This window comes from Coregonus lavaretus (genome assembly GCF_964263955.1).
Source record: "Coregonus lavaretus genome assembly, chromosome: 30".
Classification (NCBI taxonomy): Eukaryota; Metazoa; Chordata; class Actinopteri; order Salmoniformes; family Salmonidae; genus Coregonus; species Coregonus lavaretus.
Genome location: NC_140017.1, coordinates 30,166,037 through 30,193,173, shown reverse-complemented (window position 1 = coordinate 30,193,173; position 27,137 = coordinate 30,166,037). Strand labels below are relative to the sequence as shown.

General features: G+C 44.4%; 1 protein-coding gene across 1 annotated transcript in view; it reads left to right on the top strand.

The window, feature by feature from the left end:
- Positions 1 to 1,060: 1,060 nt before the first annotated feature.
- LOC311106197 (kinase suppressor of Ras 1-like) overlaps positions 1,061 to 27,137 on the top strand; it is a gene marked incomplete at its 5' end in the record, with an annotated part of 56,530 nt that continues 30,453 nt past the window's right edge. Inside the window, 3 exons of the mRNA XM_084148509.1 lie at positions 1,061 to 1,281; positions 12,167 to 12,365; positions 12,504 to 13,964. Of these exons, the coding sequence (XP_084004635.1) occupies positions 1,061 to 1,281; positions 12,167 to 12,365; positions 12,504 to 13,964 (1,881 nt within the window). The remainder of the gene's footprint in view (positions 1,282 to 12,166; positions 12,366 to 12,503; positions 13,965 to 27,137) is intronic.

Below are 27,137 nucleotides of genomic sequence, written 5' to 3'. Positions count from 1 at the left end.
TGTTTTGTGAGCTCTGACCCAACTTTGCTGTTTTGTGATTCTATTGGTGTTTATTTGTACTTTATTTTCACGAAATGTATCCGCTATCATTTCTTATAACCGACAAGAAATGTTGAACATCAGATTAGCAGTTACTTACCTCAATTCTGGCTTCAACTTCAACTTCGACTCATCTGCCCTGGGCTCTTTCTGCAATTCCAACCCAATCGTCGAGGTCTTCAAGAGGAAACACTGGTGTTACAGAGGCAAGAGAGGGGGAGTCCTGGCGAGATTAAGGCGAAGGGAAAACCGCCCACCTCTTCCCTTCATCTATTGGCCACAACGAGTCAACAATCTTGGCCAATAGAATCTCTTGATAATAAGATGAATGACCTCCGATCCCCGATTTGCTACCAATGGGACTCTCGTAACTGCAGTATTCTCTGCTTTTCTGAAACATGGCTTTCTGACAAGATATCCCCCATGGCTATCCAACTCGATGGATTCTCCATTCACCGAGTGGACAGGACAGTGGAGTCAGGGAAATTGAGAGTGGGAGGGGTTTGCCTCTTCATCAACAACAAATGGTGTGCTGACTCGAGCACAGTAGAAGTCTTGACCCATTGTTCACCTGTCTTGGAATACCTGATGATCAAATGCCGACCCATCTACCTCCTGAGGGAGTTTTCAACTATTATCGTGACTGTTGTATACATTCCATCTCAGGACAAGAAAAATAACAAGCTGGCATTTAGCAAACTGTAGGAGGCTATAAACAAGCAGGAAAACTTGCACCCGGAGGCTGCTTTCCTTGTTGACACGTGATGCCCAACTTCCATTAACACGTCTCCTTCGCTACTAGGGGCAATAAAGTCCTAGACCACTGTTACTCTACCCACAAGCAAGCATACAAGGCCCTCCTTATCCCCCATTCAGCAAATCAGATCATGACTCCCTATTCCTGCTTCCTGTTTACAAGTAGAAGCTCAAACAGGAAGTATCCGTGACTAACTCTGCTGAGAAATGGTCATCAGAATCAGAGATTATGCTACAGGACTGCTTTGCTAGTGTTGATTGGAATATGTTCCGAGACTCCAGCGATAACATCGATGAGTTAACCACCTCCGTCACCGGCTTCATCAGGAAATGCATCTGCGATGTTGTCCTCACAATAAAGGTTGGCTGCTTCCCCAATAGAAAGCCCTGGATTAACAGAGATGTTGGCGCTAAGCTAAAGGACAGGGCTGCCGCACACCGGGCTATCGCAGACAACCCTGAGGCTACAGCTGAGGACAGGAACAAGTACAAGAAATCCCGCTACGACCTCCGCAGAGTCATCAAACGAGCAAAATGATGTGGAATCATATTACACAGGCTCCGATGCCCGCCGCACGTGGCAGGGGTTACAGTCCATTACGGATTACAAAGGAAGACCCAGCAATGATTTACCGAACGATGCCTCTCTACCAGACGAACTCAATAACAACACTGTGCTGTGCATTAGGGACCCCACCGACCCAGAGGACTGAGTGATCTCGCTCTCCGAGTCCCACATGAGTAAGGTCTTTAATCAGGTCAACACTCGCAATGCCGCAGGACCAGACGATATTCCAGGGGGCGTGTTCTCACAGCATGCGCAGAACAGCTGGCAGGCATATTCACTGTAATTTTCAACCTCTCCTTGTCCCAGTCTGTAATCCCCACGTTTTAAGATGACTACCATCATTCCTGTTCCCAATAACTCTAAGGCTACATGCCAGAATGACTACCGCCCTGTAGCACTCACATCTGTAATCATGAAGTGCTTTGAAAGGCTGGTTATGGCTCACATCAACTCCATCATCCCAGACACCCTAGACCCACTCCAATTTGCATATCGCCCCAACAGATCCATAGACGACGCAATCTCAATTGCACTCCACACTGCTCTCAGATAAGAGAAATACCTACAGTGAGGGAAAAAAGTATTTGATCCCCTGCTGATTTTGTACGTTTGCCCACTGACAAAGACATGATCAGTCTATAATTTTAATGGTAGGTTTATTTGAACAGTGAGAGACAGAATAACAACATTGCCTTGTTGGCAATCACAGAGGTCAGACGTTTCTTGTAGTTGGCCATCAGGTTTGCACACATCTCAGGAGGGATTTTGTCCCACTCCTCTTTGCAGATCTTCTCCAAGTCATTAAGGTTTCGAGCCCGACGTTTGGCAACTCGAACCTTCAGCTCCCTCCACAGATTTTCTATAGGATTAAGGTCTGGAGACTGGCTAGGCCACTCCAGGACCTTAATGTGCTTCTTCTTGGGCCACTCCTTTGTTGCCTTGGCCGTGTGTTTTGGGTCATTGTCATGCTGGAATACCCATCCACGACCCATTTTCAATGCCCTGGCTGAGGGAAGGAGGTTCTCACCCAAGATTTGACAGTACATGGCCCTGTCCATCATCCCTTTGATGTGGTGAAGTTGTCCTGTCCCCTTAGCAGAAAAACACCCCTAAAGTATAATGTTTCTACTTCCATGTTTGACGGTGGGGATGGTGTTCTTGGGGTCATAGGCAGCATTCCTCCTCCTCCAAACACAGTGAGTTGAGTTGATGCCAAAGAGCTCGATTTTGGTCTCATCTGACCACAACACTTTCACCCAGTTCTCCTCTGAATCATTCAGATGTACATTGGCAAACTTCAGACGGGCCTGTATATGTCACGAATTCCGCCGAGACTGCTCCTCCTCCTTGTTCGGGCAGGCTTCGGCGTTCGTCATCCCCGGAGTACTAGCTGCTACCACTTGATGTTCTCTATGTTTGTTTGGTTTTGTCTTGTTGGTGCACCTGTTTCGTCTTATGTATTGATTATGTCACCTATAAGTTTCCTTAGGTTTTGTTTGCAGTTGTGTGTTGTTGTCTGCCTGTCCGTTGGTGTATCTTTATTGTGCTTTAGTAGTTAGTGTTTTTACGCACTGTTAGCGTAATCGCTCGCCTCCTGTGTTTGAGGCCCGTTATTTTTGTTATTGTCTTTGTGACAATTAAAGTCGTTTCGACTAAGCTTCTGTGTCCTGCGCCTGACTCCAACACCGCATCCACATCAGCTTGTGACAGTATATGTGCTTTCTTGAGCAGGGGGACCTTGCGGGCGATGCAGGATTTCAGTCCTTCACGGCATAGTGTGTTACCAATTGTTTTCTTGGTGACTATGGTCCCAGCTGCCTTGAGATCATTGACAAGATCCTCCCGTGTAGTTCTGGGCTGATTCCTCACCGTTCTCATGATCATTGCAACTCTCATGATCATTGCAACAGTTATTTTGTGTTTCTTTCATTTGCGAATAATCACACCAACTGTTGTCACCTTCTCACCAAGCTGCTTGGCGATGGTCTACAATCTTGTGTAGGTCTACAATCTTGTCCCTGACATCCTTGGAGAGCTCTTTGGTCTTGGCCATGGTGGAGAGTTTGGAATCTGATTGATTGATTGCTTCTGTGGACAGCTGTCTTTTATACAGGTAACAAACTGAGATTAGGAGCACTCCCTTTAAGAGTAGGAGCACTCCCTTCTAATCTCAGTTCGTTACCTGTATAAAAGACACCTGGGAGCCATACATCTTTCTGATTGAGAGGGGGACAAATACTTATTTCCCTCATTAAAATGCAAATAAATTTATAACATTTTTGACATGCATTTTTCTGGATTTTCTTGTTGTTATTCTGTCTCTCACTGTTCAAATAAACCTACCATTAAAATTATAGACTGATCATGTCTTTGTCAGTGGGCAAACGTACAAAATCAGCAGGGGATCAAATACTTTTTTCCCTCACTGTATCTGAGAATGCTGTTCATTGACTACAGCTCAGCGTTCAACACCATTGTCGCCTCCAAGCTCGTCACCAAGCTTAGGACCCTGGGACTGAACACCTCCCTCTGCAACTGGATCCTGGACTTCCTGATGGGCCGACCCCAGGTGGTGAGGGTAGGCAACATCAAATCCGCCACCCTGACCCTCAACACCGGGGCCCTACAGGGGTGTGTGCTTAGGGTCCCTCTGTACTCCCTTTTCACCTAAGACTGCGTGGCCTCGCACAACTCCAACACCATTATTACGTTTGCCGATGACACAACGGTAGTAGGCCTGATCACCGATGACAATGAGATAGTCTATAGGGAAGAGGTCAGAGAACTGGCAGTGTGGTACCAGGACAACAATGTCTTCCTCACCATGAGCAAGACAAAGGAGCTGATCGTGGACTACAGGAAAAGGAGGGCTGAGCACGCCCCCATTCACATCGACGGGGCTGTAGTGGAGCTGGTCGAGAGCTTTAAATTCCTCGGTGTCCAAATCAGTAAGGACTTAAAATGGTCCAAACACACCAACACAGTCGTGAAGAGGGCATGACAACACCTATTCCCCCTCAGGAGGCTGAAAAGATTTGGCATGGGACCTCAGATCCTCAAAATGTTATACAGCTGCACCATCGAGAGCATCCTGACTTGTTGCATCACCATTTGGTATGGCAACTGCTCTGCATCCGACTACAAGGCACTACAGAGGGTAGTGCGTACGGCCCAGTACATCACTGGGGCCAAGCTTCATGCCAACCAGGACCTCTATACCAGGCGGTGTCAATGGAAGGCCCAAAACATTTTCAAAGACTCCAGCCACCCAAGTCATAGACTGTTCTCTCTGCTACCGCACGGCAATGGGTACCAGAGCGCCAAATCTGGGACCAAAAGACTCCTTAAAAACTTCTACCTCCAAGCCATAAGACTGCTGAACATTTCAAATGGCTACCCGGACTATTTGCATTGACCAACTTATTTTTTTCTTATTTATTTGTATTTTTTGTACTGACTCTCATGCACAGGCTCGATGTACACTCATAACCACACACTCACACATAGTACACTGACACTTCAACACACACACACATGCATATTGATGCCACACACACACATACATTCACATTCCTTCACACTCTTCACATACGCTGCTGCTACTCTCTGTTTATTATTTATGCATAGTACCCATTCCTACATTTACATCAGTGGAGACTGCTGAGGGGAAGACGGCTCATAATAATGGCTGGAACGGAGCAAATGGAATGGCATCAAACCATGTTTGATGTATTTGATACCATTCCACTGATTCCGCTCCAGCCAAGAGTGTGCAAAGCTGACATCAAGGCAAAGGAAGGCTATTTGAAGAATCTCAAATATAAAATATATTTGGATTTGTTTAACACTTTTTTGGTTACTACATGATTCCATATGTGTTATTTCATAGTTTTGATGTCTTCACTATTATTCTACAATGTAAAAAATTGTAAAAATAAAGAAAAACCTTTGAATGAGTAGGTGTGTCCAAACCTTTGACTGGTAGTGTATATTCTTGACAACTTTTACTTTTACTTCACTACATTCCTAAAGAAAAGTATGTACTTTTTACTCCAAACATTTCCCCTGGCACCCAAAAGTACTCATTACATTTTGAATGCTTAGCAGGACAGGAAAATGGTCTAATTCACACACTTATCAAGAGAACATCCCTGGTCATCCCTACTGCCTCTGATCTGGCGGACTCACTAAACACATGCTTCGTTTGTAAATTATGTCTGAGTGTTAGAGCGTGCCCCTGGCTATCCGTACATTTTAAAAACAAGAAAATTGTGCTTTCTGGTTTGCTTAATATAAGGAATTTGAAATGATTTATACTTTTACTTTTGATACTTAAGTATATTTGAGCAATTATATTTACCATTGATACTTGTGTGGTCCTCTGTAGCTCAATTGGTAGAGCATGGCGCTTGTAACGCCAGGGTAGTGGGTTCGATCCCCGGGACCACCCATTCGTAAAAATGTATGCGCACATGACTGTAAGTCGCTTTGGATAAAAGCGTCTGCAAAAATGGCATTTTTATTTATTTATACTTAAATATATTTAAAACCACTTTTAGACTTTTACTCAAGTAGGATTTAACTGGGTGACTTTCACTTTTACTTGAGTCATTTTCTATTAAGGTCTCTTTACTTTTACTCAAGTATGACAATTGGGTACGTTTTCCACCACTTACGAAATCCAGAAAGATATAAACTTTTGAAATACTGGGCCCAGATTATCAGATCTCACAATGTCTGCCATAGAGAAGTGTCAGGAACCAACATGATATGATCATCTGCGCAGCCTCACAGAATTTAAAAGACGACCTGGAACGCGGCCACTCTGTCAAACACAATGCAGAAATAAGTAGCCTACGTAGCTCGTGAGAATACACGGAACCAAGTGCAGTGACAGACAGCTAAAACAGTAAAGGTTTTAGATTAACTGTTCTGTTAGTTTCGTTTGCAGCTCTTGTGAGCCTATTACTAAATTCAGTTTATTTGTGTGTACGCGTTCCAGTAGCGTGTCTACTTTTTAGCTGTTCAAACTCAACTCAACTTGTCAAGCCGTGCCAACGACAAGGAATGGATAGTGTGCCAGTCAAAGGTGGGAGGATGGTTCAAAGTAATTAACTATCGGAAGGGGACAGTGAAGGTGGCGCAGCGATGGACATGGACGCACTCCACCAGTGCGAACTCATCCAGAATATGATCGAGATCTCCATCTCTAGTTTACAAGGACTCCGCACCAAATGCGCTGCATTGAGCGACCTCACACAGCAAGAAATACGTACTTTGGAGGTACAGTATGGGTAGCATAGGCATAACATACACTTTCACAGGTATCATAATAAAGTTCCTGCTTGTTGGTGTGTGTGTGTGTGTGTGTGTGTGTGCGTGCGTGTGTGCGTGTGTGTGTGTGTGTGTGAGGGAGAGAGAGACAGTGGAAAATGTAAATGTTTGATGTGTGTTTTTCTCGTGATATAGGCTACTAGATTTTTTATATAGAAATAATAGAATAGACATGGCAGGCACTCCACATTCTTAAATTAAATACAAATGATACTGTAATCTCGTGCATATACAGTTGAAGTCGGAAGTTTACATACAGGTTGGAGTCATTAAAACTCATTTTTCAACCACTCCACAACTTTCTTGTTAACAAACTATAATTTTGGCAAGTCAGTTAGGACATCTACTTAGTGCATGACACAAGTCATTTTTCCAACAATTGTTTACAGACAGATTATTTCAGTTATAATTCACTATATCACAATTCCAGGAAACAGGTACAAAAGTATCTATATCCTATATTGACATAACCTGAAAGGCCGCTCAGCAAGGAAGAAGCCACTGCTCCAAAACCGTCATAAAAAGCCAGACTACAGTTTGCAACTGCACATGGGGACAAAGATCGTACTTTTTGGAGAAATGTCCTCTGGTCTGATGAAACAAAAATAGAACTGTTTGGCCATAAGGACCATCATTATGTTTGGAGGAAAAAGTGGGGCTGCTTGCAAGCTGAAGAACACCATCCCAACCGTGAAGCACGGGGGTGGCAGCATCATGCTGTGGGGGTGCTTTGCTGCAGGTGGGACTGGTGCACTTCACAAAATAAATGACATCATGAGGAAGGAAAATTATGTGGATATATTGAAGCAACATCTCAAGACATCAGTCAGGAAGTTAAAGCTTGGTCGCAAATGGGTCTTCCAAATGGACAATGACCCCAAGCATACTTCCAAAGTTGTGGCAAAATGGCTTAAGGACAACAAAGTCAAGGTATTGGAGTGGCCATCACAAAGCCCTGACCTCAATCCTATAGAAAATGTGTGGGCAGAACTGAAAAGGCGTGTGCGAGCAAGGAGGCCTACAAACCTGACTCAGTTACACCAGCTCTGTCAGGAGGAATGGGCCAAAATTCACCCAACTTATTGTGGGAAGCTTGTGGAAGGCTACCCAAAAATGTTTGACCCAAGTTAAATAATTTATAGGCAATGCTACCAAATACTAATTAAGTGTATGTAAACTTCTGACCCACTGGGAATGTGATGAAAGAAATAAAAGCTGAAATAAATCATTCTCTCTACTATTATTCTGACATTTCACATTCTTAAAATAAAGTGGTGATCCTAACTGACCTAAGACAGGGAATTTTTACTAGGATTAAATGTCAGGAATTGTGAAAAACTGAGTTTAAATGTATTTGGCTAAGGTGTATGTAAACTTCCGACTTCAACTGTAGGCCTAGAGATGAACAGTCCTTGATCTGCTGTAGGCCTATAGTAGGTATATTGTCTTTAGGTTAAACTTCCTTGTTCCTTCCATGCCCATACTCAATAACAGTTTCGTAGCTTAAGGCAACACACAATATGTCACACATCAAAATAGCCTAACAATCAAAGTTTCAACCAATGTGTTAAAACTGTTTATTACAGATTATAAACAAACAATTAACAGTTTATGAATTTATAGAACTGTAAGAAAACAAACGCATTGATGAAAGGAAATGGGGTACAATGAAGGATATGCCTGGCTGTCATCAGGCAAAGTCTGTGTTATATTCTCACACATCTGTCCCTGTAACTGCCTCTGTCGCCAGTTTATTTTATGTATTAGCACTTTAGTTTATTTCATGTATTTGCACTTTTTATTATTTAATTTCTTCTGAATTGTACGTTTACAGCAAGACGGAACTAATTTGGTTCCGCCCGAGTGTTGTCACCCGAGCGCCTTTAGCGACGCACCGAGGAAACTTTACCGCAAAAAGCGAATTATTTTTCCACTGTTATCGTGTTTAAGTGCATACTTACAAAGAAAGTATACAGAAGAAGATAAAGGACATTTAAAAGGATGTTTAGCACCTCTGTGTGATAAGCAGCAATGAGTTCTCACGGGTTGACCAGCATTAAAGCCCTGTATTCAAATCAAGACCTCTTGCCTCATGCCTGTCACTGGAGGAGCTACAGTGAGAACTCATCTGCTCTGCATGAGTAGACGAGGAAGACAGTACCAAAGAGCCGTGATCCATGGACAAGAAGGGACATCTCTACATCCAAGAGTGTGCATCTGCTCCTGACATTTACACAGCCGCAGCATCCACAGAAGAATCCAGGCGCCTTACCATGAATCCAGCTGATGCAAAGAAGCTTAAACTATTTCCCACAAGAGACTGACACATTTTTGCCTTCATATTCATACGGTATAGTTGTGTGTATGTTTAAGTGTTAACTAAGCTACAACCAAGAGACTGAATTTTGCATTTCATAGAACAACGTGATATTGATTTGTGTGAAGTAGATGTGAATATGTTCTAAAAAATAATATTAGTGGTAAAAATAGTATAAATGTGAATAGCTAATGGGAGCTGAATCACTTAGCTACAGGCCAAATTAGATTTAACCCAAATTTAAGTACACCAAGTAACAATGTCAGAGCCTAGTCTTACCTCTGGGAGAAAGCAGGTTAATGTAGGTGAAAGTATAGAGCAGCAGTGCATAGACATGCAACCACAGGCTACTAAAGGCACAAGAGCTAATGACCACACTTCCTCACAAGAACCACGAAGAAGCCAAAGAGACCGAAAGTTAACAGAAAAGGGCCAAGAACTGTACAATGAGCAAATAAGAAGATTTGCTCACCGTTTCACTGTGAGCTATGAGGAGTGGAATGCTATTGCTAAAGACGCCAAGCAAGCTTTGAGTGGACAATGCTCAAACAACCTGCTACATGAACACATAAGCAAAATAAGTGCTGCCTCAGAGAATCTGAACATTGCTTATGATGAGTTAAGGCGCATAGACAACCCTGACCATGACACACGTCGCAGAATTGACACCTGTGATGCAGTAACCAGGAAGATCATCCAAACTGCAAAAGATCGTTTGGAGACAGCAGATAACGGTGGAAGAGATGAACAACGAGGCAACAGGGCGACATCGTCTATATTCAAGTCTGTAGCCTCAGACAAGATAAGTATCAAATCCCAATGCACTAAGTCCTCTCATGCTCAAAGCAGCTCCAGACATTCAAGTCGGATTTCTGTTAGCAGACAAGATGCCGCTGCTGAAGTTGCTGCCAATGAAGCTACTCTAGAAGTACTACTAGAACAAGAGTGTTGCATTGAGGAATTGGAAAGGCTTGAAGCTGAAGCTGCTGAGAGACAAAAGGTGCTAGATGCAAAGCGGAGACAACTGGAGCGACTAGAGACAGTTAAAAAGTTAAAGGCTGCTAAGGCACGTCAGCGAGTGTATGATCAGAGTGAGTGCTCAGATAAAGAAATAAGCAGTCTACTCCATCAAAGTGTCTGTATGAAGGAAAAGGAAGAAGTTAAACATGAAAATAATCTTTTGCAGCACCATTCTTCACCACAAGACCGGGCACATTCAAAGCAGGATGACAGCACAGCAGCTCTTGTTAGAGCACTTGCAGAGTCCATCAGTGCAGGTCGTCTTCCTATACCTGAACCAACAATATTCAATGGCGACCCACTCAGATTCAATGACTGGAAGGTTTCATTTCAGACACTCATTGATCGGAAAAACATTCCAGCCGAAGAAAATATATATTACTTGCGAAAGTATGTGGGTGGACCTGCTAAAAAGGCTATAGAGAGCTACTTCCTGCTTGGTTCAGAGTCAGCCTATCACGCAGCATGGAGGATTCTCGAGGAAAGATATGGAAATCCATTCCTCATAGCCAAAGCATTCAGAGATAAGCTGGAGGCATGGCCCAAGATAAGCTCCAAAGGCAGTATCGAACTTCAAGGGTTTGCTGATTTTCTTCAGAGCTGTGAGGCTGCTATGACTCAGATCAGAGGCCTCGAAGTACTTAATGACTGCAATGAGAACCAGAAGTTACTTGCAAAGCTTCCAGACTGGCTGACCTCGAGATGGAACAGAAAGGTCATAGAAGTGGAGGAAGAAAGTCACACATTCCCAAGCTTCCAGCAGTTTGTAAAGTTTCTCACACGTGAAGCTAAGATTGCAAATAACCCAATAACATCTCTCCATGCTCTGAAACCTGCTGAAGGTGAGCAGATCAAGGTTTTAAAGAACAGAGCTCTCGGAGCAAAGGTACTAGCAACTAACTCAGATGAAAAAGCTTCCTCCACAAGCTGTGTTTTTTGTGAGAAGTCAGGTCACAGTCTACACAAGTGTTGGAAATTTATGAATAAAACCATCTCTGAGCGAGTCAAGTTTGTTCAAGGGATGAAGTGGTGCTTTGGCTGTCTGAAGCCTGGCCATCGCTCAAAGTAGTGTGAAAATAGAAGGATCTGTGATACTTGTGAGAAAGGACATCCAACCTGCCTACACGATAATCGCAGCAAAGAAGAGGAATGTCAACAAGGACTGATGGAGAAATGGAGAGTGACAAGTCAAGAGAAGGAACGACAGATCGTTCACAAGAGAGGGTGACAAAACCACCACGCAAGGTAACATCTAACAGAGTTATCCAGAATGTTAAAGGCACCCATACATCCTCAGTCATTCCTGTGTGGTTGTCCACTACAAGTAAGCCAAATCATGAAGTCCTTGTGTACGCTCTTCTCGATACACAGAGTGACACGACCTTCATCCTTGAAGAGACAGCAAAGATGCTTCACACTAAAAATGAACCAGTCCAGTTAAAGCTCTCCACAATGGCTTCAAGAAATACAGTGGTGCCTAGCAGAAGGCTGACTGATCTACAAATAAGAGGATTCTACTCCGATAAGATAATCTACCTGCCAGTAATTTACTCAAGAGAATTCATCCCTGCAAACAGAGATCATATTCCCACACCAGAGACTGCCAAGGCATGGTCTCATCTTGAGCACATTGCAGATGAAATTGCTCCTCTGCAGAGCTGTGACATCGGCCTACTAATTGGCTACAACTGTCCTCAAGCTCTTGTACCAAGACAAGTGGTTGCTGGAGAAGAAAATGAGCCCTTTGCTCAGAGAACAGACTTGGGTTGGAGTGTAGTCGGCTATGGCAACCCATGTCTTGACTTTGGAGATGCCTTTGGAATAAGCCATCAAGTCATTGTGAAGCAAGTGACATCAGTTCTTCCAAATCTCCCAAACGAAGTGCACTATGTCTGTAGAACACAGATCAAAGAAGTAGTCCTTCCAACAGACGTCATCAAGGTGTTGGAATCTGATTTTGTAGAAAGGGCTTCAGAAGATGAACACCTTTCTCAAGAGGATCTCCAGTTCATGTCAATTATGGATAGTGGCATCAGACTCAAGGATGATGGGCACTATAAAATGCCACTTCCCTTCAAGAAAGGAAGACCAAACTTACCAGATAACAAGGTATGTGGCATCCACCGTCTCAGATGTCTGGAGAAGAAGTTAAAGGGAAATGAGCAGTACTGCAGAGACTATAAGACCTTTATGGATGAGACAATAGCTTGTGGAGACGCCGAGCTTGTCCCTGAAGAGGATATTAGCAAGACCCCAGCGTGGTACATCCCCCACCATGGGGTGTATCATCCCCAAAAGCCCGGTAAGATCCGTGTCGTTTTTGACTGCTCTGTAAGGTTTCAAGGGACAGCCTTGAATGACCATCTCCTGACTGGCCCAGAGTTAACAAACACCTTGGTGGGAGTTTTGTGTCGGTTCAGAAAGGGTCGTGTGGCAGTTATGTGTGACATAGAACGTATGTTCCCCCAGTTCCATGTTAAGCCAGAGGACCAAGATTACCTCAGATTCTTGTGGTGGAAGGATGGAGATCTTAAAGCCCAGCCCTCCATCTATCGAATGAAGGTCCACTTGTTCGGTGCAGCTTCATCACCTGGATGTGCTAACTATGGCCTGAAGCACCTTGCCGCTCAAGGACAAGGACGCTTTAGAGAAGAAACCATCAGGTTCATCCAGAAGAACTTCTACGTCGATGATGGATTGGCAAGTGTAGAATCTGAAAACCAAGCAATCCAACTAGTGAAGGAAGCAAGAGAGCTTTGTCGCACAGGCAAACTTCGATTGCACAAGTTCATCTCCAACAGCAAAGAAGTCTTAGCCACAATTCCTGAGGAAGAGTGTGCTAAAGCCGTCAAGGACCTGACCATGATGTTGGGAGAACAACACATGGAAAGAGCACTAGGAGTACAGTGGTGTGTGACTTCTGATGAGCTGCAGTTCAGAGTGGTTGTCAAAGAAAATCCACTTACCCGCAGAGGGGTCTTGTCCACAGTTGCCTCGGTGTACGACCCACTTGGATTTGTGGCACCCTTCATCCTGGTAGGAAAGCAGATCCTGCAGCAGATGTGTCGTGACAAGCTCAGTTGGGATGATCCTTTGCCTGATGACCTTCGACCCCTGTGGGAGTCTTGGTTGCAAGATCTAAAAAACTTGGCTGGTGTGAGAATCCAAAGATACTTTCTGCCATCAAGCTTCAAGGTCCAGCATTATGAGCTCCACCACTTCTCTGACGCCAGCGTGTCAGGCTATGGAGAGTGCTCGTATCTAAGAGCAGTCAGTACATCAGGTGAGGTCCACTGCTCCTTGGTCATGGGAAAGTCAAGAGTTGCTCCTACTAAAATCACGACCATACCAAGACTCGAGCTGTCAGCAGCAGTGGTAGCAGTCCGGACCAGTGACATGCTCAAGAAAGAACTAGAAATAGACTGCCAACAAGAATGTTTCTGGACTAACTCAAAGGTTGTACTTGGATACATCAGTAATGAAGTCAGAAGATTTCATGTTTTTGTAGCAAATAGAGTTGAACGCATCAAGCTAAGCACAGAGGCCAGACAATGGAGATATGTAGCTTCAGAAGACAACCCAGCTGACCACGCCTCAAGGGGTGTCACAGCAGAACAACTCACAGCTTCTAACTGGTTCACAGGTCCAGACCTTCTTTGGCAAAAAGAGCTACCAACTGGAGTTGTCATGGTGGGAGAGATCGAGAGCAGTGACCCAGAGGTCAAGAAAGCTCAGGTTCATGACACTCAGGCAGAAGAAGCAAAAACAATTTTAGATCGTCTACACAAGTTCTCAGACTGGGCAAGAATGGTGAAGGCTGTTGCCAGACTCAAGCGCCGTGCTAAGGAAATCAATGGTCTCAAGCCAAAGTCCTGTGAGGCCTCGAACTTGGAGGAAAGGAAAGAGGCGGAGCGGACCATAATCAAGATGGTCCAGGAAGCAACTCTCTCTCAAGAAATTCAACGCCTTAGACATCATAAGGAGACAAAGGTCAAAGACAAAGCCAACTTGTTGCACAAACTATGTCCGTTCCTGGATGATCAAGGTGTAATCAGAGTAGGAGGCCGCTTAGCTAATGCTGCCCTACATCCACATGTGAGGCATCCAGCAGTACTTCCTAGAGACAGTCATGTATCTGCATTGCTCGTCAAGCACTATCATGAGAGAGTGTACCATCAAGGTCGAGGAATGACTATAAATGAACTCCGATCCAATGGCATATGGATCCTGGGTTGCAGCAAGCTTGTTTCATCCCATATTCACAAGTGCACAAGTTGCAGAAGGTTCCGAAGATGCACAGAGCAACAAAGGATGGCAGACCTTCCAGAAGAGCGGATGGAAACAACTGCTCCATTCACTTACTGTGGAATGGACTGCTTCGGACCATTTCACATTAAGGAAGGAAGAAAGGAGCTAAAGCGTTATGGGCTGTTGCTCACCTGCATGTGTTCAAGAGGAGTTCACATTGAAGCACTTGATGACTTGACCTCAGATGCCTTTATCAATGCTCTGCGTTCATTCATCGCCATTCGTGGATCAGTAAGGCAGATAAGGTGTGATCAAGGGACAAACTTTGTCGGAGCAAGGCGTGAGTTCATTGAAGCACTGAAAGAGATGGATCAAGAAGAGCTCAAAGATTTGGGCTGCGAGTTCATCATGAACACCCCTGCCTCAAGTCATATGGGTGGAGTCTGGGAAAGACAAATCCGCACTATCAGAAGTGTCCTGGCGTCCATTCTAGAACAGTCGTCCAGACAACTTGACTCCTCTTCCCTACGAACATTTCTATATGAGGTTATGGCGGTTGTGAATAGCAGACCTCTAACCACTGATCATCTGAACGATTCTACCAGTCCAGAGCCCTTGACACCAAACCACATCTTGACCATGAAATCCACAATCATTCTCCCTCCTCCTGGAAAGTTTGTCAAGGAGGATCTCTACCTCCGCAAAAGATGCAGCAGAGTTCAACTCTTAACCAACAACTTTTGGGTACGATGGAAAAAAGAGTATCTCCTGAATCTCCAACACAGACAGAAGTGGACCAAAGATCGCAGAAATGCAAAGGTCGGTGACATTGTTCTGTTACAAGATGCTGCCACACCACGAAACCAATGGAAGCTAGCAAGAGTCATCGAGGTGTATCCTGGAAGTGATGAAAGAGTGAGGAGACTCAAGTTACTCATCAGTGACTCCTCCCTGGATGGAAGAGGAAAGCGTACAGCCAAACCTGTTTACCTGGAGAGACCCATTCAGAAAACAGTTACATTGCTAGAAGCAGACTGATGGTTCTATCATACACTCACACACAGTTTATTAGTTGTTTATTAGGACAGAGTTTCATTTAATTTATTCATGCAGTAGGTTTGTCTCCAAGTTTTAAGAAATCACTTGTGATTTGGTGGGAGTGTAACTGCCTCTGTCGCCAGTTTATTTTATGTATTAGCACTTTAGTTTATTTCATGTATTTGCACTTTTTATTATTTAATTTCTTCTGAATTGTACGTTTACAGCAAGACGGAACTAATTTGGTTCCGCCCGAGTGTTGTCACCCGAGCGCCTTTAGCGACGCACCGAGGAAACTTTACCGCAAAAAGCGAATTATTTTTCCACTGTTATCGTGTTTAAGTGCATACTTACAAAGAAAGTATACAGAAGAAGATAAAGGACATTTAAAAGGATGTTTAGCACCTCTGTGTGATAAGCAGCAATGAGTTCTCACGGGTTGACCAGCATTAAAGCCCTGTATTCAAATCAAGACCTCTTGCCTCATGCCTGTCACTGGAGGAGCTACAGTCCCCCTCAATGAATCCTGTCAGTTTCACTTCTCCCTTAAGTCAGTCTGTCCCCCAAGCAACCCACAATGCATATCTCTACTCCTCACTAAAGGAAACATTGAGTTGCGGCTTCCACTGTGATCCATTCACATTGTTAATCAACTGGGTATTTCAAACGGAGCGACGTCCTTATAATGTAAAGCCCTTTAGGATCATACATACATGGAGATGGCAACTATCATTATCATAACATCACCTATTCTGTACAGGTCATATCAGGAAGAGGACCACTAAACTGGCCTACTAGCCTCTCTCCCAGTACTCTCAATCTCCCATGAGGTTGTTGAATTCGAAGCACTGGAGAAGACCGTGTGTTCTGGATTTCTCATCGCTATCATTGTCATCTTCCCAGGGAGGGAGCTGGTTCAGGGAGTGCTGATGAGAGTGCTTGTTGTGTACTAGTGACAGTAACAGCATCTACTTTTGGACCTCTCCCTCCCACGCATTCTCAGTGCGGGCTGTTGAACAAGAAAATCAAATGAAGCGCAAAAGATAGAAGGGAGGAGAAGATAAAGGAGGAGATATCCAACATAGCTGTCTCTTATTACAGCTGAACAGCGAAGGGTTGTCTTTGAGACTGAACTGGACTGGGGGAACCAGGGAACCAGCAGACAACAACATGGTTACGAACAAAAGAGGCCGGCTAAGCCACTGCCAGGCCTTTTTCTCTTTCTCTGTCTTTGTGTGTCTCTCTCCTCTCTCTCTCTCTCCTCTCTCCTCTCTCCCTTCTCTCTCTCCCCCCTCTCTCTTTCTCTTTCACTCTCTTTTTATTCTCTCCCACTCTCTCTCTACCCCCCCCCCCTTTTCATATCTAACCCACAATAGGCCTGTCTGTCTGTCTGTATAGGGTGGTCAGGCCTGCGCTAAGTGGCTGCATGGGGAGTTGGGTTACTCAGGTCTGTCCATGTAAAACGGCCTGTATTGTGTTTACATGGGATATTGTAGATGAGCAGCACTGTCCTACGCTGTCATTGCCATAAAAAGAGGGACAAAGGACTCTGACCACAAGGGGCAGATGTTGTGTCGGTCAGGTCAGGTGTGTGGGGGGTTGGGATAGGCTAGACTTGAGCGTTGCTGGACACCAGATGATGAAGAATTGAAGAGATGTTTGGTGCTGCCTCAAACATGGATCTTATGCAATTGCAGAAGTGGTGTTGTGTTTCCAACTGGGTTTCAACTTCCTCATATTAGCTGCACTGGAATTGCACAATAATAAGGTAATTCTTGTGTGAAAGGGTCATTCTTGTGTACAACATTGTCTTTGAATTGTTTGAACCAAAACACTGTCTTAGAGGATTGAGCAGTGCAGCTCTTAAAGTGACTTATTTAAAATCATGTCATTGGTCTCGTAAACTGAAGTCACTGTCCTTGTAAACTTCACAGACCTGTGATGTTGAATGTATAGAGAGGCCGGCGTCAGATTCATCCTGGGTGCTACTTAGGGCTGTTACGGTGACCATATTACTGCCACACCGTCAGTCACTAGTCATGACTGCAGTCAAATTCCATGTGACTGTTTAGTCATGGTAACTAGGCTTCTCCAAAACTGCGCACTGGCTGATGGTCATTAGTAGCCTACCAAACTTGCTAACTGATTTTGTACATAATGTTTCTGCCACCGTCTCTTATGACCGAAAAGAGCTTCTGGATATCAGGACAGCGATTACTCACCTCGTACTGGACAGAGATTTTTTCTTTAACGAGTCGGACGCAAAGGATTTCTTCAGACACCCGACAAGGCCCAAATCCCCGTTATTCGCATGAGAAAGAGACGGAGATATCAGGGACGTAGGTCGGGGTGCCTTGTAAGGATCCGATGGCGAGTGGGTAATCAGCCTCTACCATCAGTCCTATTAGCCAACGTACAATCATTGGATAACAAAATAGATGAACTATGATCACGGATATCCTACCAACGGGACATTTAAAAACTGTAATATCTTATGTTTCACCGAGTCGTGGCTGAACAACGACATACGCTGCTGGCGGGATATACACTGCATCAGCAAGATACAACAGCTGCCTCCGGTAAGACAAGGGGTGGCGGTCTGTGTATATTTGTAAACAACAGCTGGTGCACGAAATCTAATATTAAGGAAGTCTCAAGGTTTTGTTCGCCTGAGGTAGAGTATCTCATGATAAGCTTTAGACCACACTATTTACCAAGAGAGTTTTCATCTATATTTTTCATAGCTGTCTATTTACCACCACAAACCGATGCTGGCACTAAGACCGCACTCAATGAGCTGTATAAGGCCATAAGTAAACAGGAGGCCGGGGACTAGTGCAGGGAAACTTAAATCCATTTTACCTAAATCCTACCAGTATGTTAAATGTGCAACCAGAGGAAAAAAAACTCTGGACCACCTTTACTCCACACACAGAGACGCGTACAAAGCTCTCCCTCGCCCTCCATTTGGCAAATCTGATCATAACTCTTCCTCCTGATTCCTGCTTACAAGCAAAAACTAAAGCAGGAAGCACCAGTGACTCGGTCAATAAAGAAATGGTCAGATGACGCAGCTGCTGAGCTACAGGACTGTTTTGCTAGCACAGACTAGAATATGTTCCGGGATTCTTCCGATGGCATTGAGGAGTACACCACATCAGTCACTGGCTTCATCAATAAGTGCATCGATGACATCGTCCCCACAGTGACCGTACGTACATACCCCAACCAGAAGCCATGGATTTACAGGCAACATCCGCACTGAGCTAAAGGGAAGAGCTACCGCTTTCATGGAGCGGGACTCTAACCCGGACGCTTATAAAAAATCCCGCTATGCCCTCCGACGAACCATCAAACAGGCAAAGCGTCAATACAGGACTAAGATTGAATCGTACTACACCGGCTCCGACGCTCGTCGGATGTGGCAGGGTTTGCAAACTATTACAGACTACAAAGGGAAGCACAGCCGCGAGCTGCCCAGTGACACGAGCCTACCAGACGAGCTAAATTACTTCTATGCTCACTTCGATTCAAGCAACACTGAAGCATGCATGAGAGCATCAGCTGTTCCGGACGACTGTGTGATCATGCTCTCCGTAGCCGATGTGAGTAAGACCTTTTAAACAGGTCAACATTCACAAGGCCGCAGGGCCAGACGGATTACCAGGACGTGTACTCCGAGCATGCGCTGACCAACTGGCAAGTGTCTTCACTGACGTCCCTGACTGAGTCTGTAATACCAACATGTTTCAAGCAGACCACCATAGTCGCTGTGCCCAAGAACACTAAGGTAACCTGCCTAAATGACTACCGACCCTTAGTACTCACGTCTGTAGCCATGAAGTCCTTTGAAAGGCTATTCATGGCTCACATCAACACCATTATCCCAGAAACCCTAGACCCACTCCAATTAGCATACCGCCCCAAAAGATCCACAGATGATGCAATCTCTATTGCACTCCAAACTGCCCTTTCCCACCTGGACAAAAGGAACACCCATGTGAGAATGCTATTCATTGACTACAGCTCAGCGTTCAACACCATAGTGCCCACAAGGCTCATCACTAAGCTAAGGACCCTGGGACTGAACATCTCCCTCTCCCTCTGCAACTGGATCCTGGACTTCCTGACGGGCCGCCCCCATGTGGTAAGGGTAGGTAACAACACATCTGCCGTGCTGATCCTCAACACGGGGGCCCCTCAGGGGTGCGTACTCAGTCCCCTCCTGTACTCCCTGTTCACCCATGACTGCATGGTCAGGCATGACTCCAACACCATCATTAAGTTTGCAGACGACACAACAGTGGTAGGCATGATCACCGACAATGATGAGACAGCCTATATGGAGGAGGTCAGAGACCTGGCTGTGTGGTGCCAGGATAACAACCTCTCCCTCAACATGATCAAGACAAAGGAGATGATTGTGAACTACAGGAAAAAGAGGACCGAGCACGCCCCCATTCTCATCGAAGGGGCTTGGAGCAGGTTGAGAGCTTAAAGTTCCTTGCTGTCCACATCTCCAACAAACTATCATGGTCCAAACTATCATCGCCTACTCCCCCTCAGGAGACTGAAAAGATTTGGCATGGGTCCTCAGATCCTCAAAAAGTTCTACAGCTGCACCATCAAGAGCATCCTGACTGGCTGCATCACCGCCTGGTATGGCAACTGCTCGGCCTCCGACCGCAAGGCACTACAGAGGGTAGTGCGTACGGCCCAGTACATCACTGGGGCCAAGCTTCCTGCCATCCAGGACCTCTATACCAGGCGGTGTCAGAGGAAGGCCCTAAAAATTGTCAAAGACTCCAGCCACCCTAGTCATAGACTGTTCTCTCTGCTACCGCACGGCAAGCGGTACCGGAGCGCCAAGTCTAGGTCCAAAAGGCTTCTTAACAGCTTCTACCACCAAGCCATAAAACCCCTGAACAGGTAATCAAATGACTACCCGGACTATTTGCATTGTTCCCCCTCCCCACCCCCTCTTTTATGCTGCTGCTACTCTCTGTTTATTATCTAAGCATAGTCACTTTAACTCTACCTACATGTACATATTACCTCAATTACCCTGTGCACACATTGTCTCTGTACCGGTACCCCCTGTATATAGCCTCGCTACTGTTATTTTACTGCTGCTCTTTAATTATTTGTTATTTAAAAATTGTTGTTATCTATTTTTTACTTAACACTTATTTTTCTTAAAACTGCATTGTTGGTTAAGGGCTTGTAAGTAAGCATTTCACTGTAAGGTCTACACCTGTTGTATTCGGTGCATGTGACAAATACAATTTGATTTGATTTGAAATGCAATCGAAAATCAAATCAAACACTTAATGAGAGCCCATAAACCAATGTTGCGTAACATTTCTATAAGCTATGCAATAGGGTGGGAAAACAGAGTTTTGATGGCCTCTATTAAAAAAGGGAGGATCCCATCAGCTTTCTATAAGCTAGGCCTGCTATATTTATTTCTCAACTTTCCTAATATTAATAAGCACATTGCTTCGCTTTACAGCCGGAGTAGCCTAACTGGCTAGCATGAAAATGAACCGCAGGAAAAGCGTCCTCCATTCGCTATTCAAGTGCATACAGATGACATGTATTTTTTCCCAATGCTTCTGTTCCGACAGGTGCATGACAATGGCCCATTCTAAATCAAAATTAATTTCACACATATTTTATTTAGTATATGTAAAGACAAGATTAAATTGAGAATAGTCTGATGGGTGACTATATTATCACTTGTGAATGATGCCCAGCATGTGCAGTCTAAGGCAATAAACAGTGCATACCTTTTTTCTGCGACTTCTTCAAATCAGAGTGGCATGCTGTAGCCTAGCCCATAGGCCTGTATGTTTTGATAAGGTTTGTATCACAACTGAACTGGCCAAATAACTCCAAACGTAGCCTATAGGCCTATGACCCCTGGAACAGGGTTGGAGAGCACATAGCCTACAGAGCCTAGTAAAACATGTGTTCTTATAAGCCTATCCCAGCTTTCTTGTGCTGCTATATTTATTGCTCAATTATTAAAATTAAGCACATGATTACGCTTTACAACCGGTGTAGCCTACCTGTCATTGGCATATTAAAAACGTAACTGCACGTAACCTCCATACGCTATACGATTGCAGGCTACAGATGACTTTTTTTATTTTTATGGGCCATTCTAAATAAAAAATAATTCCATACATATATTAGTAGGCTATACAGTGGGGGAAAAAAGTATTTAGTCAGCCACCAATTGTGCAAGTTCTCCCACTTAAAAAGATGAGAGAGGCCTGTAATTTAAAAAAATCCAGAAAATCACATTGTAGGATTTTTAATGAATGTATTTGCAAATTATGGTGGAAAATAAGTATTTGGTCAATAACAAAAGTTTCTCAATACTTTGTTATATACCCTTTGTTGGCAATGACACAGGTCAAACGTTTTTTGTAAGTCTTCACAAGGTTTTCACATACTGTTGCTGGTATTTTGGCCCATTCCTCCATGCAGATCTCCTCTAGAGCAGTGATGTTTTGGGGCTGTCGCTGGGCAACACAGACTTTCAACTCCCTCCAAAGATTTTCTATGGGGTTGAGATCTGGAGACTGGCTAGGCCACTCCAGGACCTTGAAATGCTTCTTACGAAGCCACTCCTTCGTTGCCCGGGCGGTGTGTTTTGGGATCATTGTCATGCTGAAAGACCCAGCCATGTTTCATCTTCAATGCCCTTGCTGATGGAAGGAGGTTTTCACTCAAAATCTCACGATACATGGCCCCATTCATTCTTTCCTTTACACGGATCAGTTGTCCTGGTCCCTTTGCAGAAAAACAGCCCCAAAGCCTGATGTTTCCACCCCCATGCTTCACAGTAGGTATGGTGTTCTTTGGATGCAACTCAGCATTCTTTGTCCTCCAAACACGACGAGTTGAGTTTTTACCAAAATGTTCTATTTTGGTTTCATCTGACCATATGACATTCTCCCAATCCTCTTCTGGATCATCCAAATGCACTCTAGCAAACTTCAGACGGGCCTGGACATGTACTGGCTTAAGCAGGGGGACACGTCTGGCACTGCAGGATTTGAGTCCCTGGCGGCGTAGTGTGTTACTGATGATAGGCTTTGTTACTTTGGTCCCAGCTCTCTGCAGGTCATTCACTAGGTCCCCCCGTGTGGTTCTGGGATTTTTGCTCACCGTTCTTGTGATCATTTTGACCCCACGGGGTGAGATCTTGCGTGGAGCCCCAGATCGAGGGAGATTATCAGTGGTCTTGTATGTCTTCCATTTCCTAATAATTGCTCCCACAGTTGATTTCTTCAAACCAAGCTGCTTACCTATTGCAGATTCAGTCTTTCCAGCCTGGTGCAGGTCTACAATTTTGTTTCTGGTGTCCTTTGACAGCTCTTTGGTCTTGGCCATAGTGGAGTTTGGAGTGTGACTGTTTGAGGTTGTGGACAGGTGTCTTTTATACTGATAACAAGCTCAAACAGGTGCCATTAATACAGGTAACGAGTGGAGGACAGAGGAGCCTCTTAAAGAAGAAGTTACAGGTCTGTGAGAGCCAGAAATCTTGCTTGTTTGTAGGTGACCAAATACTTATTTTCCACCATAATTTGCAAATAAATTCATAAAAAATCCTACAATGTGATTTTCTGGAATTTGTCTGTCATAGTTGACATGTACCTATGAAGAAAATTACAGGCCTCTCTCATCTTTTTAAGTGGGAGAACTTGCACAATTGGTGGCTGACTAAATACTTTTTTTCCCCACTGTATGTAAAGACCAGATTAAATTGAGAATAGTTTGATGGGTGAGAATATTATCAAGTGCTTGTCAAATTGTGAATGAGAGACTGATGAAGTGTGTACAGCTTGCACAAGAAACAAATCAGAGCTCATGCCTTTCATGCAACTTTTTTCAAATCATAATTAGAGCCGCATCATGCAGCCTTAGAATGTATAAAAAATCTAAACATATAGCCTAACGTTTGTATCACAGCTAAAGTTGCATAAATAACTCTAAATTAAGCATATATACTAAACAAAAATATAAATGCAACATGTAAAGTGGTCCCATGAGCTAATAAAAATAATCTCAGAAATGTTTCTATATGCACAAAAATCTTATTTCTCTTAAATTTTGTGCACAAATTAGTTGACATCCCTGTTACTGAGCATTTCTCCTTTGCCAAGATAATCCATCCACCTGGCAGATGTGGCATATCAAGACGCTGATTAAACAGCATGATCATTACACAGGTGCACCTTGTGTTGGGGACAATAAAAGGCCACTCTAAAATGTGCAGTTTTATTTATTTAAATTTTATATTTTTTACCTTTTACGTGATATTCAATTGGTAGTTACAGTCTTGTCCCATCGCTGAAACTCCCCTACGGACTCGGGAGAGGCGAAGGTCAAGAGCCATCCGAAACACAACCCAGCCAAGCCGCACTGCTTCTTGACATACTGCTCGCTTAACCCGGAAGCCAGCCACACCAATGTGTCAGAGGAAACACCGTACAACTGGCGACCGAAGTCAGCGTGCATGCGCCTGGCCCGTCACAAGGAGTCGCTAGAGCGCGATGGGACAAGGACATCCCGGCCGGCCAAACCCTCCCCTAACCCGGACGATGCTGGGCCAATTGTGCGCTGCCTCATGGGTCTCCCGGTCACGGCCAGCTGCGACACAGCCTGGGATCAAACCAGGGTCTGTGGTGATGCCACAAGCACTGCGATGCAGTGCCTTAGACCGCTGCGCCACTCGGGAGGCCTCCTAAAATGTGCAGTTTGTCACACAATACAATGCCACAGATGTCTCAAGTTTTGAGGGAGCGTGCAGTTGGCATGCTGACTGCAGGAATGTCCACCAGAGCTGTTGCCAGAGAATTGAATGTTAATTTATCTTCCATAAGCCGCCTCCAATGTTGTTTTAGAGAATTTGGCAGTACGTCCAACCGGCCTCACAACCGCAGACCACGTGTAACCACGCCAGCCCAGGACCTCCACATCCGGCATCTTCACCTGCGGGATCGTATGAGACGAGCCTCCCAGACAGCTGATTAAACTGTGGGATTGCAAACCGAAGAATTTCTGCACAAACTGTCAGAAACCATCTCAGGGAAGCTCATCTGCGTTATCGTGGTCCTCACCAGGGTCTTGACCTGACTGCAGTTTGGTGTCATAACCGACTTCAGTGGGCAAATGCTCACCTTTGATGGCCACTGGCATGCTGGAGTGTGCTCTTCACAGATTAATCCCGGTTTCAACTGTACCGGGCAGATGACAGACAGCATGATTGGGGTTATGGTATGGGCAGGCATAAGCTATGGACAACTAACACAATTGCATTTTATCGATGGCAATTTGAATGCACAGAGATACCGTGACGAGATCCTGAGGCCCATCCACCACCATCAAGTCATGTTTCAGCATAATAATGCACGGCCCCATGTCGCAAGGATCTGTACACAATTCCTGGAAGCTTAAAAAGTCAAATTCTTCCATGGCCTGCATAGTTACCAGACATGTCACCCATTGAGCATGTTTGCATGTTGCGTTTATATTCAGAGTAGGAGGACCTGTTTCTTTGTTAACCGCTCAATACAGAATAGCCGCATGTGGAAATCGTTTGGGGAAAATATCCTTTCTATTTCATTCAACTATGTTCAATTGTGTTCTTCTTGCTATAAAATAATATAAAATAATGCCACAGGAATTATAAGCAAATCTTGTCTGGTAAATTAACTAATGTAGCCCACAGACATATGGTATAGCCAGATCAGGGCCTAACATAAGGACAACTCAGAGTATGCTATTCTGTTCTTCTGAAATAGGCTACATTTTCTTCATATCATGTTTCTTTAGACCTGCCTAAAATAAATAATGGATTTATTGTGATGGTGTAGGCTATATTAAATGGATTTATTAGACTTTTTAAAATGTAGATGTTCCAAAGGTCAGCATCATTGGCTTCTAGGCTATGTGTGGAAGCCAGGAGATGCTAAACGTGTTTATGTTAATTAACGGTAAATTACTTTGAGACCTGCAGTTATTTGCATGACATTCACCGGCTGACGACACGTCATGACCGCCACAGCCCTAGTGCTACTGCCACCTTATTACATGGCCATGTGACTCCTTCAGTCTAAAGTCAAATCTACAGATGGACCACACCTAACAAACAGCCGTCATCTGATTTCCATACACTAATTAATAATGTTCCAGTGGTTAGCTTCTACTCTGTAATCAGATCTGGCAACCCAGGGATGGACATGGCCCATATTATCTACCCACATTGTCTGTCATTAAATAAACACTCAGTCATTAAATGATTATCATTTGGCAGGGATTTTGACTTTTGAGGCTCTGTCACACTTTATTGGTAAGATCATAGAAGTGCTAGTTTGATCATTTTGACGATTATCCAAAGCAGCAGCTACGGTGCAGTCAGTGGAAGAAACAGAAATGCAAAATGATGGGTTGTGTAGTGTCAGGAAACTCCCATGCGGTTTTGTCTCTCATTCCCCTCCCCCCTTTTTTCTCTCTCTTTCTCTCCGTCTTGTTCGCTTTCTCCTTCCTTTCTGGACCTTTTTGCTCGCTCTCTTTGTCACATCTATCACTGTTTCCTTTGCCTTAACTAAGACACACAAAAATGTTTTTTCCATAGATGGAAATGTACATGGAGGAGTGATGCTTACCATTTGCGTACTGTGGTATTTTTCATAACTGCAATATACAAGCACAGCTTCAAGGTATGAACTGTGATAGTGTCTGAGAATGATATCTTGAGAACCACTATCGTCCCACCCCCACACAGGCGTTGTCTGGTACATAGAGACTAACATTCAAAGGTTAAGTGCTGGCAGCCAAGGCCACCTCCTTTATTCTATTGTCACACACAATACACACAATTTAGTTACACACACTGTGGTAAAACTGGTGGGCACAGATACGTGCTGCCTGTCTGCCCCATGGTCCCCACTCAGCCTGCCCTACCCCTCGCTGCGTGTGCCTGCCATGTAACAGAGCTGGGAGATGGAGAGAAAGATAGACAGTGAATAACGGTGAGCGCCACAGCGGAACGAGGCCAGGCGTTGTCTAGTGCAAACCAACACCGCCTGGTTTCCTCTAGTCGCTCAGTGAAGTGCATCAAATCAGCCACAGCCATTCTCTGATAGGGAGCGAGACAGGAGGGCATTCAGAGACAGTCTCCCTCAGACTGGTCCAGTGCTGATGAAACTTTAATGCTGTTCCACTAGGCCAGGCTCCCTAAAACCTACCAGAACCATCAGCGACTAAAGATGGGAGCCTAAACATGAACTAAAACCTCCATATTTACAGTTGCCCACCCCCTTAACTCACTCACCTCCAGCCTCAGCTTTTTGGTTAAGAGGTAAGTAAATCTGGCTTTGAAAAAAGAAAATACTTAAACACTGACTGAAATTCTGCAGACTTATTACATTCAGCTGGAAAAAGTGCTAGAAGTGATACTTGTGGCTGGACAGAGGGATAAGACTAGAAGTAATGCTTGTGGCTGGACAGAGGGATAAGACTAGAAGTAATGCTTGTGGCTGGACAGAGGGATAAGACTAGAAGTAATGCTTGTGGCTGGACAGAGGGATAAGACTAGAAGTAATGCTTGTGGCTGGACAGAGGGATAAGACTAGAAGTAATGCTTGTGGCTGGACAGAGGGATAAGAATAGAAGTAATGCTTGTGGCTGGACAGAGGGGTAAATGTGAGTCCAATTCAGTCCACTGCTTGCCATGTAAAGCTTGCTTTCTGGGATCTGGTGTCCGAAGGTAAGGTGGACATCTTGACTCTGCTATACTCT